The 16,309-nt window shown below is 37.8% G+C and overlaps 1 protein-coding gene across 1 annotated transcript; it reads left to right on the top strand.

The window, feature by feature from the left end:
• The first annotated feature begins 1,988 nt into the window (after positions 1 to 1,988).
• LOC145088994 (uncharacterized) lies at positions 1,989 to 14,527 on the top strand. The gene is made up of 5 exons (XM_079027499.1): positions 1,989 to 3,969; positions 4,087 to 4,231; positions 4,567 to 5,178; positions 13,591 to 13,753; positions 14,279 to 14,527. The coding sequence occupies exons 1-5, from the start codon at positions 1,989 to 1,991 to the stop codon at positions 14,525 to 14,527; spliced, it is 3,150 nt and encodes a 1,049-aa protein (XP_078883625.1).
• Positions 14,528 to 16,309: the final 1,782 nt, after the last annotated feature.

Consider the following 16,309-nt stretch of genomic DNA (forward strand, 5'->3'; position numbering starts at 1 on the left):
TGGTGGAAACTCTTTCCATTCCATATCTAAAGACAATGTTTGGTATCACTAAACTCTTTTCTATGTGTTTTGTTATGGCCATGCTTGGCTAAATTCTTATTTGGTTGACTTGGATGTAATTGCTTTAATGTTTTGGTTATTTTGAAGAACTCCATGAACTTATGTTGAATATCTATGATTATATTTTCTATAAAAACTTCCTTTATGTTTATATTTCTCTAGTCATGAATATTGATTTATGAATATTGTTTTGTTGGTTAAATTCTTGACTAAGTAATGGGTCTTCAATTTAACAAGCAGCAATTAGTATTAAATGTTTGTTTTCATTTCATTTAAACTAAGAAAACATTTTCTCCATAGTGGTAATGAAAGCAATAGATTACTCTTTGGATTTGGTGACTCTTAAATCCTAATGTTAATTGATTTTCACAAGATTACATGCTTCATTAGTTTTGTGACTTTGATTAAAGAAATGTGCTATGAGCTTCTCTAGACATTTTAATACAAAAGAAGAGTTGAGGCAAGTTATGCTTATAAATTGCTATAGCCAAGTTAGATCATAAACACAAGTATTGCACCTTGGTATTCTCATGATTATTTAACCAAATGTTAAAGTAATGAAATTCCAATGTCAACCATCTTTCTCTCATTGATTTTATATCAAATTCTTATTTTTGTTGAATTGTCCAATTAATTATAATTTTATTTCAAGTAATCCCAAAATATCAAAATCCCCATCTTTTATTCTTATTGTTATTTTACAAGTATTTGTACAACAAAGATTATCATAGAGTTATACAATTGAACAATTCCCCGTAGATTCGATCCCTTTACCACTATACACTATTTTAGTGTGTAACATTTAGGGTATTTATTTTGTTGGCCTCGACACCCATCAAATTTTGGCGCCGTTGCCGGGGACTGGTTTATTTTTAATCAATTTATTTCTCTACGACCAGATCTCAACGTATAGGTAACTTGATTTATAATCCAGAAATTGAAAAAGAAGCAAGGCGTTTGGCAAAGGAAAAGCAAATAGAACGTCGTCAAACTTCCAACCCTCTCGTGGATCCGGAAAATTTAACCACTTCCTCAAGTGATCCGGAACCCGATTCTAGTCCCGATCCTCGCCAAGAAATTCCCGAAACACCACCTCTACAACAAGATCCATCCATATTTGAACCAATCGCAATGGCGGACGGAGGAGAAGTTCCCGAAAGAACTTTGAGGCAAATGATGGAGACCGATGTTACACAAACTCCAACCGGTATCAACTACCCGGTATTGGAAGGAGGATCAGAATTAAAGTCAAGTTTCGTCCACCATCTTCCGACTTTCTGTGGGTTGGAAAATGAAGACCCACATAAGCATTTGAAGATGTTCCACATTATTTGCACCAGCATGAAGCCACAAGGGTCAACCGATGACCAAATCAAGCTAAGGGCATTCCCCTTTTCATTAGCCGATAGAGCAAAAGATTGGTTATTCTATCTTCCACCGGGTTCAATAAACTCATGGACCGATATGGTAAGAACTTTTCTTGACAAATTCTACCCCGCCTCAAGAGTCTCAAGTCTTAGAAATGAGATTTGCGGAATTCGCCAAGGTCAAAATGAGACCTTTCATGATTATTTGGAGAGATTTAACAACTTGTGCTATAGTTGTCCACAACATCAAATCCCGGAACAACTCCTCATTCAACAATTTTATGAGGGATTGTTACCAATGGAGAGAAGACTAGTTGATGCCTCAAGTGGTGGAGATGTCTTTAGCAAAACTCCACAACAAACAAGACAACTCTTCAACACCATAGCCGCAAATTCCCAACATTTTGGTCGCGCCAAGATATGAAGAGAGAGACTCAACATTAAGTCAATGAAGTGGGATCATCAAGCCTTGAGTCCCAAATCAAAGATTTAACCTCCATTGTCCAAAAGCTCACCATGGGACAAACTCCACAAGTTATGGTTTGTGGAATATGTGCAACAATGGGACATCCTACGGACATGTGCCTTGTTCTTCAAGAAGATGCGGAACACGTAAATGCAACGGGTGAGTTTCAAAATGACCACAATAAACCATCCGGTTACCAAAACGCATATAATTCTAGTTGGAAACCAAATCCCAACATGAGCTACAAACCAAGACCATTGCCCCAAAATGCATTAGTTAGACCTTCCTACCCACCACAACAACCTCATTACCAACACCCACAACCACACTATCAATCAAAACCATACCCTCCACCTCATCATCAACCACCTCCTCAATCTCAACCAAGTAACTCCGGAATGTCTCTTGAAGACATTGTCAAATCACTAGCCACTAGTACCCAACAATTCCAAAAAGAGACAAGAACTAGTATCTCCAACCTTGAAACACAAATGGGAGATATAGTTACAGCCATAAGCAAGATGGAGTCCCGTGGAAAACTGCTTTCTCAAACCGAAAGAAACCCAAATGTCAATGCGGTGACCTTGAGAAGTGGCAAACAAGCCAGAGAAAGTACTTCAAACAAGAAACCAAGGGATGAAGAGGAAGAAATAGAAGTCATTCCCATTGAAGAACCTACAACAAAGAATGCCACCCAAACTGAAATTCCAAAGAAGATTACCCCTCTAGTGACCCCAATAGCCACTCAACCGCCATTTCCCTCCCGACTTGCAACCTCAAAGAAGAAAATGGAGGAAAAAGAGATTTTGGACACCTTTCGAAAGGTGGAAGTAAACATCCCTTTGCTTGATGCAATCAAGCAAATTCCAAGGTATGCAAAATTTTTGAAGGAACTTTGCACCAACAAGAGGAAGTTGAAAGAAAATGAGAAAATCTCAATGAATGAAAACGCATCCGCGGTTTTACAAAGAAAACTTCCACCCAAGTGCAAAGATCCGAGAATGTTTACGGTTCCTTGCAAGATTGGAGATACTACTTTTAGTAGTGCCATGCTTGATCTTGGTGCATCCATCAATGTCATGCCCTATTTAGTGTATGAGTCATTGAATGTCGGACCTCTAAGCGAAACTGGTGTCATAATCTCTCTCGCGCATAAATCAAGTGTCTTCCCTAGAGGTGTTTTGGAAGATGTCCTAGTGCAAGTAAACCAATTGGTTTTCCCAGCAGATTTCTATGTGATTGATCTAGATGAACAAGTGTCCTCAAAATCAGGTATAATCTTACTTGGGAGACCATTCTTAAAGACAACTAGAAAAAAGATTGATGTGTTTGTAGGAAGTTTAACAATGGAGTTTGATGGTGAAACAATAAGTTTCAACATTTATGATGCCATGAGATATCCAAGTGATGTTTCATCTTTGTGCTATGTCGATGTTATTGAACCATTAACCCAACAGTTGTTCGAATTGTCTAATGGCAACATTTTGGAAATGGTTTTAAGCAAAGGATTTGATTGTGGTAAATTGACCAAGAAGTTAAAGCTCTACTCATTAGATCCAGAAATTGAAAGACTGGTCAACCACTTAGAAATCAAGAAAACTACTCAATTGAGTGTGAAGCAAATTGAACTCCCTCAAACTCACACAAGATTACCACCTTCCCTTGTTCAACCCCCGGATTTGGAGTTAAAAGTCCTTCCTCAACATTTGAAGTATGCGTACTTAGGCAACAACGAGACTCTTCCGGTTATCATTTCAACTCACTTAACCGAAAATGAAGAAGAGCAACTCCTAGAAGTGTTGAAGGAGCATAAAGAAGCAATGGGTTGGACGATTGCAGATATCAAAGGGTTAAGCCCCTCCACTTGCATGCACAAGATTTTGATGGAGGAGGATTGCAAACCAAGCTGGGACGCACAAAGAAGATTGAACCCACCAATAATGGAAGTGGTCAAGAAAGAAATTTTGAAACTCCTTGATGCAGGTATGATCTATCCAATCTCGGATAGCAAGTGGGTGAGCCCGGTGCAAGTGGTGCCGAAAAAGACGGGAATCACAGTGGTCGAAAACAACAAAGGTATGATGGTCCCCACCCGCGTGCAAAACGGGTGGAGAGTGTGTATTGACTACCGTAAACTCAATACAAGTACAAGAAAATATCATTTCCCATTGCCTTTCATTGATCAAATGTTAGAAAGGTTGGCCGGGAAATCCCATTATTGTTGTTTAGACGGGTATTCCGGTTTTCACCAAATCCCGGTGGCACCGGAAGACCAAGAAAAGACAACATTTACATGTCCATTTGGCACTTTTGCATACCGGATAATGCCATTTGGATTGTGTAACGCCCCGGCCACTTCCCAACGTTGTATGGTTAGTATTTTCTCAAAATATGTCAAAAATATAATTGAGGTTTTTATGGATGATTTCACGGTATATGGCAACTCCTTTCAAGAGTGTTTGACCAATCTCACAAAAATTTTGAAAAGATGCATTGAAAAGAATTTGGTTTTAAATTTTGAGAAATGTCATTTTATGGTGAGCCAAGGTCTTATTTTGGGTCACATTGTGTCAAAGAAAGGAATTGAGGTGGATAAGGCCAAAATAGACATTATTCAAAGCTTACCTTACCCGACTTGTGTTCGGGAAGTTCGATCTTTTTTGGGCCATGCAGGTTTCTACTGGAGATTTATCAAGGACTTTCAAAGATAACAAGACCAATGTGCCAAATCTTGCAAAAAGAAGTTGATTTCGACTTTAATGAAGCATGCAAAGAAGCTTTCAACAAGCTCAAGGAATTGCTTACGTCCGCTCCTATCATGCAAGCACCAAATTGGGATCTCCCTTTTGAGATCATGTGTGATGCAAGCAATTATGTTGTTGGCGCCGTTTTGGGTCAAAAGGATGGAAGAGCACCCCATGTGATCCATTATGCATCAAGGACACTAGACAATGCTAAAAGCAACTACTCCACCATGGAGAAGGAGTTATTGGCCATAGTGTTCGCCTTGGAGAAATTCAGACAATACCTTCTCGGTACAAAGATCATTGTGTACTCGGATCACGCGGCACTCAAATACTTGATGACAAAGAAAGATGCAAAGCCGAGACTCATCCGGTGGATTTTATTGTTACAAGAGTTCGATTTGGAAATCCGAGACAAGAAAGGATGTGAAAATATTGTTGCCGACCATCTAAGCCGAATCGCTTCAAATGAAACTCTCCTCCCGTTGAGGGATGAGTTTCCAGATGCGCATCTCTTTTCCCTTACTCAATCCATTCCATGGTATGCTGATATCGTTAACTTTTTGGTCACAAAAAGGCATCCCGACACATTCACACGTGCTCAAAAAGACAAGTTGAAAAGTGATGCAAAATACTATGTGTGGGATGAACCTTGTTGGGTTTTGAGCAATCTAACACTTCCTAAGTGTGCATGCAACCCTAATAAACCTTGGATCTATGTTTTTCTAAATACATGCAAAACAATAATTTTCCAAGGTTCATAACCTATCTAACATGGCATGGGGTACTTTTAAACATAAAAGAATTAGATGAGATTGCATACCTTTTGATGATGAGTTCAATTCCTAAGGAGTTTGAGGGCCAAGCACCAATAGTGTGAATGCCTCAAATGGAATCACAAAATACCACAAACTCTTGGAAAACTTTGAGAGAGAATACACACTTGTATTTTCGGCCACACACAAGCACACACACACTAGTTCACTAGTTGCCATTTCATGCTCCATAAGCATGCTTATATAGTGTGCATGGTTAGGGTGAAACCCTAATAACCCATGACCTTTCCTTTCCAAGGATCCATGGGTTAAAAGCTCCATGGATCATCCATGGACTTCCATATAAGCCTAGCCCATTAACAAATGAGTGTTAGCCCACACCATATAAAACCAATAGCCCATAATCTAATTAGTCTTCCTTTTAATCTCTAAATTAATTCATAATTAATTTAAGACTAATACTAATTAAATAACATAACTTCATATTAATATATTATAACTTATAATATATTAATAAACATATGTGTATAACTCTCATAAAATTATCCATAAATAGTTCGGGTGAGATGCAACCCAAATGGACCATGCCGGGTCGGGTCAAGTATATACCAAATAAGTTATGGACTTAGACACCTTATCCAACAGACTCCCACTTGGATAAGTCTAATAACTATATTTACGTATGTTACTTCAGGAACCAACCAGCAATCGTAGCTCTCGAAAACTCCGTTGAACTATGAAGCGCCATTTTAGATAAGTGATCATATACTCCTCTGTTCTCATGATATCAGCCGGACAAATACATGGAACAACGTCGTACTTATTGTCCAGCAGTTTGTTTCCCGATTTCTGATTTGTTTGACAAAGAACTTAATCGAACACATCAATTTTAGTTCTGACCGGCCGGTACATAGGTCACAACAAAATCATCGAGGGGCCCAGATATCGCTTCTATTTCTAGAAGGAACAGATAAACTTCGACTCATATGCTTGTTCTACTACTTGTTGAATTGTACACAAAGGCACGCTTTATAACATCAAGTTACTAATGCGTTTACGTGCAATCAATGCACAACCAACTCATAGGTAACAACTCATATCTCTAGGTTTGAAGATTTATATGATATTACCGTCTCACGATCACTTGAGATAAATTCCATGAAGTGATACAAGTGAGCGTGGGTTTATTCCAATACTCATAACTTATGAGCACTCATGAATGTTGTAGCAACCATTGCTATGACTAAACCCATTTAGCCATCTACAAACTCGATTCATGACAGTCTTGATTCATACCTACTTCCAACATATGAACGACTGTGGAGTGTTTAAATAACTTAGTCATTCGGAAAGAATAACCTAGCTATTTTGGAAGTCAAAACATGCAAAGTGAAACACAATAATAATCGAATCCAATATGGTCTCAGAACCCTTTTGAATATAAATAGAACCACCTTTTATTTATCACCATATTGATTACACATTATTCGTTGTATAATGTTTCAAACAATCAACTTAAGACTTGAATAAAAACAACAGTCGTCCCATGCTCCTAGCATGTACACTTTGTTTTTCTAAACAATAGTTATGCCATACTCCAAGTATGCACACTATGTTTGTCTATGATCCTTACATTGTGATGTAGATCAATTGAACATGATTCCATTGATACTCATTTCACAATCCCAAATCCTTATTGTAAATGTGAGAATCCCCGATTCCTATCATTTACCAAAAAAAACTGTTAGATTTTAAACTTTTATGCAATATTCCTCTTGTAATGATTATGCACAAAGTCACCAAAACCTTGTCACCAGTCATTACAGAGTATTCCAAAGAAGGTCAACTTCTATGGAACGGAAGTCTCATATTCAAAGTACATTGCTTTGAACATCCTTCTTGCATTAAGGTTTTCTAATCTTACATAGATTGAATAACTTCCACCTATGGAGACATTCCCATAGTCCCATTTTGACTATCACTTACGAACAAGATTTACTTCTTTTCATAATATGTCAATATGGTCCTTTCCGACAACTTACATCATACTTCCAACTTTCCCTGAGCAACCAATCTTTGGCGAACCTCAGATTGTCCTCGACAATTGCTTAATCACTTTAGTCATATCCAGTTCTAGACTTTTCCCTTCTCAATGCCTTAAGCATTTGGAAAATTTAGAAAGGATGAATATTATAGCACATGCAATCGATCCTATATCCGAAGCATTTGGGACACGATTCATGATGTTTGACATAAAGACATGATACTAGACCAGTCTTTTGCTACAATATTTTTTACTTGCCATGTTTTCAAAATTGAACTATGAAGAGGGATGCCGTAATCATAATCGAATCTTGAAAATGCAATATATATAGAATTGCTTCAAGTTGAACCATTCCAACATAAAATTCATATATATATTCTTGACTAAAGATGATTAAAATCTCAATCTAAGCTTTAGAATTGAAATGAAGTATAATTTCCTCTCCCTTAATTATAGCAAAACAACTTTTCAACCCTTGCAACTTCACGAATTGAAACTTTTGTTTTTCTATAATTAACATTGCTAGTTTGCAATAATAGTAATCACAATTATCATGCTCCCACTAACATGATGATTATTAGCATAACACTTATGCTCCCACGAGCTCTGACATATTTTCAGAAATCTGCTGGACTTCTGAAATTTAGATTCATACACCCTTTCTTAGATAACTCACATGTGTGTCCAAACAATTTTCAGAACTATGAAAAGGGATACCGTAATCATAGTCTCAATTGCTTAGACATTTGCCATTTCTCACAAGTCCATGTTAGTGTGCCGGTTAACCACACACGCTCCACTAACGACTTTTGAAAATGCAAATATCACAATTGCTATCTACTTAAAATCTACTTAGTGAAAGCGTTTCCTCACCATCATTTTCATGAATCGGAGAGAAACCTTATGACACTTAGATTTTATAGTGTATGAGTTCCTATCCATGTGAATTTGTCAAAACCATAATCACAAGATAAGGTTAGTGACAAATTCAGCCTTACATGGATTAAACTTGTTCAGTCTTAGTTTCTTGTCACCTTGGTAGCACAAGGCCCACCAATGCTTCCAAGTTGAACTCTGATAACTCACATGCAAATCCAACTTATTTGAAGTAGGTACAGAAATAAGAATTATGTCAACACGATAGGTTGCAAACCTTAAGTCGTGTGCTAGTGATAAATTACAGGTTTTACTCTTGATTAAATCTTGAAACTTTTTCAGGATCTTTAAGGCTCCCACTGTCCCCTTGACATATAAGTTTCCCCAGTCAAGAACCATTCCTTGACAAAACAAATATTCAAGGAATAGTGCGGATTCTTATCAAGACTAACACTTCACACAATTGGTCTTAGTTGGTCTTTGTCTCATCCAAGACATCACAACTTACCAATCTCAAATGTACAAGAGTAGAAAACATTTTAGTCTTACATTTGACTAGTGTTAATAAATCTTCCTTTATGTCACTCAAAGTTACAATCTTGGAGTATGACTCTAAGAATTGTTTTGGAACGAAGTATGACTCATCTTCTTGATTTTAACCAATCCAACAATTCATGACCTCTCTTCTTAGCCATAACAATGCACTAAGACGTCCTTAGAGTATGAATTTGTGATATGGTTTCATAATCATTAAGATGATCATGAAATACGATACTAAAGTACTCTCCCATCCTTTCAGATTTGAGAAACTTTTATCTTTCTGCCTAATTTGATTCTTCTCATTTGTTTTGTCATACATTGTAACCTTTCCAATGTTACAGAATTATACTTAACCTTATAAGTATAATCATATTTACTAATCTTTAGTAAATCATGACAAATCAATCTTTGTGGTGGACCTTGACCAGCGCACACCTAGTGTACCTAATTCCTTAGTCCTTTAATTGACTCACATATACATGTGATCAAAGAATTAGTCTTAATTTTCAAAGATGAAAATTCTCATTCATCATACAATACAACTTGTATGATTCCAAGTTTCTGTCCAATTGAAACTTGGGTGATGAAAAACTTTCTTCATTTGGCAAATTCAGACACTACCACAAATGAAGGAATCAAATCCACTTTCCAATATTGCTATTACTAGAAACATATAAGCAATAATTTTCCACAGATGCCATTGTAAGGATATTTTTAAAATAAATAAAATTAAAACCATTTTTTTTCTTTTATTTTAAAACTTTGCGGAAAAACTTATCCTTACAATCCACATGAAAACCTTGTTGTTATCTATTCATAAGCAATATATTATAACTCTTAAGCAACAGCTCAAAATTCTGATTACCGAACCATGCGATCGAAACCCACCTTCGCAATCAGAATCAACATATACTTACTTTAAGCTTCCTATCTTTTCTTTGATTCTTAAAAACATCAGCATGTGACCCATTCACATTATGTAATAAGAATCTCCAAATAGGAACTTAATAGAGTTAGATAGTGGACTTTACCCGAAGTAGAGTCAAACCTCTTGACTTGATCAACCTTATGACCTTTCAGGTGAATAGGGCAGCTTCGCAACCAATGCCCCTTCCTTTGGCAACAAAACACATGGACCCTTTGGTAATGGCACATGAGACTATCTCAGACTTAGCCTTTCTCTTTACCATTTGGTCAACCGAGTTGACTATGGCCGATCCCTTTCCATTGGGAAGAGAAATCCTTTTCTAAATATCCAATGCTACCATTGTTAATGTCCATTTAAGACTTGGGAAGTTGTTCTTTTAATCAAATTTGCTTTACTGGTGTTCCAAATCATTGCTGATTCCACAACACCAAGCAAATTAGATAACATCATTAAGGGTCATGTCATAGTCTGTCTCATAGTAGTCCCAAAGAGACTCACTATGTTACTAAGAAAGTGATTGAACATCCAACCTTCACGAGACTTTGACACCCAACTCTCCCAGCTTGTCAATATGTGACTTTATCTCCAAGATGTGAGCACATATAGACTATGCTTGCCAATAGGGATTGAGTGACTTTAAACTTTTCAAGAACTTGTGGGTGAGGGAGAATAATTGGAGGAGGTGGAGGAAGTGAAGCATGATGTTGAGGGACACCATCTTCAAGAGATTTGGGAAGATCATAGTTGTCTGAACCAGACATCTATAATGGGAGAAAATCAAGTTAGTTGATTCAAAGTCTTTAATATAACACCCAATATGAAATATTAAGGCTAGGACCCAACACAATATTTTATAATTTGGAAGAGGGATGCCGTAATCCAAGCTATAAAATATTTGAAGGTAGGCGAATGACGATTCACCAATTTCCACCATAAAAAACGAAATAATTTATTAGGTTTTAATTGGATTTGAAATTCCTAGATCTTTTGAGATTCATTGAACTTTTCAATGGCATGTTTCAATCTCGAGTATGCCCTCTCAAATTTTGTGACTGGAATGCCGAGGATCACAAAACAAGGTGTGAATAACCATACCAATTCACTTCGTACCCTTAATATTATCACCCAATCAATGTGCCGGTTAACCACACACGCTCCATTGATCTATGACAAACATTAAGTCACCCTTCGTGATCCTTACTAGTCCAAGTTAGTGTGTCGGTTAACCACACACGCTCCACCAACGACTTGGTAAGGTACAAAGTGTGAATTCCATGGGCTAGCACCAAATTCACATTTTTCCTAAATTAACTAAGATTGGGAATTAAATAAAAAATATTTAGTTACTTTATCATAATTATTATACTTTTAATGAGAATTTAAAGTCATTGTCCTACCCTTTCGACTAACGACCCTCCACCAGTCAAGCAAGCGGTGGGTGAGAGTGGACACCCATTAAGTCGCCATTTTATAGGCAACAACCTTATACCCACCTTATAGACCGGCTTCGTGAATGAGGCCTACTAACGGTAAAACGACTTGTTCTTATACATATATATATATATATATATATATATATATATATATATATATATATATATATAATTAACCATTAATGTTATAAATAGTATAAGGGTTGAATTTTAACTTTTAAAATTCTAAGTGTTGGAATTAAAGTTTATTAAAGTGTGTGAAACTTTTCTAAATTCCAAAACTTGAGGGCAAGTTTTGAAACTATTCAAAACAAATTAATTCCATGATTTATGTGTTTAAAGTAGTTTTAATCCAAAAACTCTTCAAGTTCCATAACTTGAGGACAAGTTATGGAAGACTTTAAACTAATAAAAGAATTACTTTTCTTTATTTTATAACTTATGGAATTAATTAAGGTCACACTTTATTTATATATTTATTAATGAAGTGACTCTTGAACCTCCATAACTTAAGGACAAGACTCTTCATCTTTTGTAACCATCCAAGACTTTTCATTTCATAACTTATGAATTAAAGGTTCATAAAAATGAAGACTCTTTATTTTCATGTAACTTATGTGTTTTAAGTGTGTGTTAAAGAAAAGTGACCTTTGGATATCCATAACTTGAGGACAAATTATGGACTCCATTAAAACACATAAATGATCAAGAATTAATTCTAAACAATTCAGCAAATAATTCCTATCATCTTCTAAATTCATAAGAACATGAACATGATCACCAAAATTTCAAGAATTATATGAACACATAAAAACATGGAATTTTGATATATGCTATTGTAAATGGAATAGAACAACCATTACACCAGCTAAAATGAGTTTTAAAACATCAAAACAGTTTAGGGTAATGTTTCTAGTCCATTTCCAGCAGCAAAAGTCGAAATTCTGCATTCTGATCATTCTACTCGCCGAGTGCACGAACCTACTCACCGAGTAGGATGATTTTTTCCTTGAACTCGGCGAGTCCCCCCATGGACTCGGCGAGTCCATCAGCCAGACAGCAACAATTTCAACTTTTTTCACTATTTTGCATCAAGTATCAAACAAGCAAACCTGGGCTCTGATACCACTGTTGGGTTTTGAGCAATCTAACACTTCCTAAGTGTGCATGCAACCCTAATAAACCTTGGATCTATGTTTTTCTAAATACATGCAAAACAATAATTTTCCAAGGTTCATAACCTATCTAACATGGCATGGGGTACTTTTAAACATAAAAGAATTAAATGAGATTACATACCTTTTGATGATGAGTTCAATTCCTAAGGAGTTTGAGGGCCAAGCACCAATAGTGTGAATGCCTCAAATGGAATCACAAAACACCACAAACTCTTGGAAAACTTTGAGAGAGAATACACACTTGTATTTTCGGCCACACACAAGCACATACACACTAGTTCACTAGTTGCCATTTCATGCTCCATAAGCATGCTTATATAGTGTGCATGGTTAGGGTGAAACCCTAATAACCCATGACCTTTCCTTTCCAAGGATCCATGGGTTAAAAGCTCCATGGATCATCCATGGACTTCCATATAAGCCTAGCCCATTAACAAATGAGTGTTAGCCCACATCATATAAAACCAATAGCCCATAATCTAATTAGTCTTCCTTTTAATCTCTAAATTAATTCATAATTAATTTAAGACTAATACTAATTAAATAACATAACTTCATATTAATATATTATAACTTATAATATATTAATAAACATATGTGTATAACTCTCATAAAATTATCCATAAATAGTTCGGGTGAGATGCAACCCAAATGGACCATGCCGGATCGGGTCAAGTATATACCAAATAAGTTATGGACTTAGACACCTTATCCAACAAACCTTACTTGTGGAAACATTGTCCCGATCAAATCATTAGACGATGTGTACCCCAACAAGAGCATAAATCAATTTTACAATTTTGCTATGAATTTGCTTGTGGGGGACACTTTGGACCTAACCGGACCTTGAGAAAGGTCCTTGAATGTGGACTATTTTGGCCAACCATGTCACGCGATTGTTACTTGTTTTGCAAAAGCTGTGAATGGTGCCAAAAGACAGGGAATATTTCACAAAAGAACCAAATGCCACAAAATCCAATCCTTATTTGTGAAATTTTTGACGTATGGGGGATTGATTTTATGGGCCCATTCCCTATCTCGTTTGGCAACGTTTACATCTTGCTCGCAGTTGGCTATGTTTCAAAGTGGGTTGAAGCCAAAGCCACAAGATCGGATGATGCCAAAACAATTGTCGAATTTTTAAAATCTAATATCTTTGTGAGGTTTGGTGTACCTAGGGCTTTGATCAGTGATCGAGGGACGCACTTTTGTAACAAAATGATGGAGGCTTTACTGAAGAAATACAACGTGACTCACCGTGTTTCAAGCGCCTACCACCCTCAAACGAATGGTCAAGATGAAGTTTCAAACCGTGAGGTGAAGAGCATACTTGAGAAAACAGTAAATCCCTCAAGAAAAGATTGGAGTTCAAGGCTTGACGATGCCTTGTGGGCCTATCGGACCGCGTAAAAAACTCCGATAGGAATGTCTCCGTTTAGGTTGGTCTTTGGGAAACCTTGTCATCTTCCCGTGGAATTGGAACACCGCGCATTCTGGGCGGTCAAGCGATGCAATTTAAATATCGATGATGCGGGAATAAATAGGAAGCTTCAACTTCAGGAGTTGGAGGAGTTGAGAAATGACTCCTATGAAAACTCAAGAATCTACAAGGAAAAGACAAAGCTTTTTCATGACAAGTCCATTACCCGCAAGCACTTCGAACCGGGAAATAGGGTTTTGCTTTACCATTCGCGAATGAAATTATTTCCTGGGAAGTTGAGATCAAGATGGATAGGTCCATTTGTCGTGCTAAAAGTCTTTGAGCACGGAGCAGTCGAAATCCAAAGTGAAGAAACGGGGCAAGTCTTTAAAGTCAATGGGCATCGTTTGAACCTTTCTATGAAGGTTTTAACGCGAATGTCCTAGATATCATCCAATTGGATGCCCCGGTTTATTGAAGTCAAAAGGGAAGCACGTCTCGCCAAAGATGTTAAAGAGGGGCATTTTTGGAAAGCTATGCTTTCAAATAAACGTGTGTTTAAAAAAATGGTCGATAAAACCCGCGGCCCGCATGAAGATTGTGAAGAAATGACATGCGACCCGCGTAGAGAAAACTCCACCCAGCCCGTTCAGCAACCGCGGTTGACCCGCGACCCGAGCTACACCCGTGCTTGAAACAGAATGGTTAGATCAATTTTGAGCTGCTAGACGTGGCCTGCACGCGGCCCGCGCCTAGCCCGCGTGTAGGTCGTTTGACTGATTTCTTGAGCTGTAGACTTATGTTGACCACGGGTTAAATTGTTTGACCAACTAAAAACCGGGTTTGACCTCCATTGACCAAGGATTAAAACACCCCAACACCCTTCTTCTTCATTCTAAACCCCAAGAACTTCAACATTTTCTCTCAAGAAACTCAAGAACACCATAACCCACTCCTCACAAAAATCAATTTTCCCGGAGTTCTACCGGTCGGAATCTCGTGAAACCACCACCATTCTTCACCATTTTTCATCCTCTACAAACCCCATCCAAAATCCGGTCCGATCTGTGGCCGGAATTCCGGGCGACACCACCACCCACCACCACCTTCTTTCGCATTTTCCGGCAAACTCCGGCCACAATTGAAGAATCCGAGCACGGGGTTTTGTTTCTCTCCTCAAGGGATTTCTAATCATAACAATCTTTAAGGAAAAGCTCACGAAAAATTTCCGTCAAATTCCGGGTACCGCCATTCTAATCAACGGAAATTCATCTTCAAGCCCGTTTGAGGGGTTTTTTAAGAGTTTAAATCATCAAATACGGAGCAAAATTGCAAAATTGTAAGCTTGGGGTGTGTCTTGACGACATCCTTTGGGTGGCACTAATCATCTAAGCAATTTGGTACTTTCACTCCTTAATCTTGATTATTTCCATTAGTGGTATTGTTGATAAAATTTGTCAAAAGAAAATGTCAAAACGTACCAAAACGGGGACAGGAGATACTTCCTCCAAAGGAGGATCAAAAGGAAAATCAAATAATCCCCCATTTCGTTTGACAAATCGTGAGATCGAAAGACATATGACTTTCTCGTTTCCAATAAACGACAAGTCAAGTCGACAAAATTCCTCCATAAGGAAACTTTTGACAGTCTTGGAGTACTAGAGGGAGTCCAAGCTTTGTTCAACAACATCGGATGGGGACAATTCCTCTATAACCGAGCAGCAAGTTATGTTGAACCTAACTTGGAATTTCTCGCCACATTCAACCCCGGTGACGATACTGAAACCGTCACTTTCCAAATGCTCGGCGAGAGACGATCACTACCACATCGGGTCATGAACGCCTTGATGGGCACTCCCGTGGACAACCTTTATTATCAACAAAAACCATGGCCCGAGGAATTCAATGAACATTACTTTTGGCAACAAATTACAAATGATCAGCAATATTCATCGTCTTCCTCGAAGGCCTCATCCATAATCCATCCATGTTTGTGCCTAGCGCATCGAGTGCTCACATGCACCATTTTTGCCCGAGCCGAAGTGGGACAAATCTCAAAGGTAGAATTATTCTTCCTTTGGTGCATGACTCGTGAGAATGGCCCAAGGCCGGATTTTGCCTCATTTTTCTTTACCAAATGTTACAACCTAACGACTATGGATAAAGGAGACATCTTCATTGGGGGATTGATCACTCTTCTTGCTTCAACGTCATCTTTCTACTCTACCATTTGAGAGGGTTGTCGGACCATCTAGCCTTGATGGCAACGCATTAAGGCGGATGCAACTCATCCGGGATTCGGTGGTTGGTACCATGTGGATCCTCGACAACCAACCATACATCTTTCTTCCACATGAATATATAGGGTGTTTTGATCCAACCGATCCCGATCAATGGATCATTCCTTCTGATTACCCTCCTCCTGTGGATAATGAAGATGATCAATTCCAACACCCACAGCATCAAGCCGAGCCCCA

This window comes from Lactuca serriola, chromosome 2 (genome assembly GCF_051521515.1).
Source record: "Lactuca serriola cultivar US96UC23 chromosome 2, Lser_US96UC23_V15, whole genome shotgun sequence".
NCBI classification, from domain to species: Eukaryota; Viridiplantae; Streptophyta; class Magnoliopsida; order Asterales; family Asteraceae; genus Lactuca; species Lactuca serriola.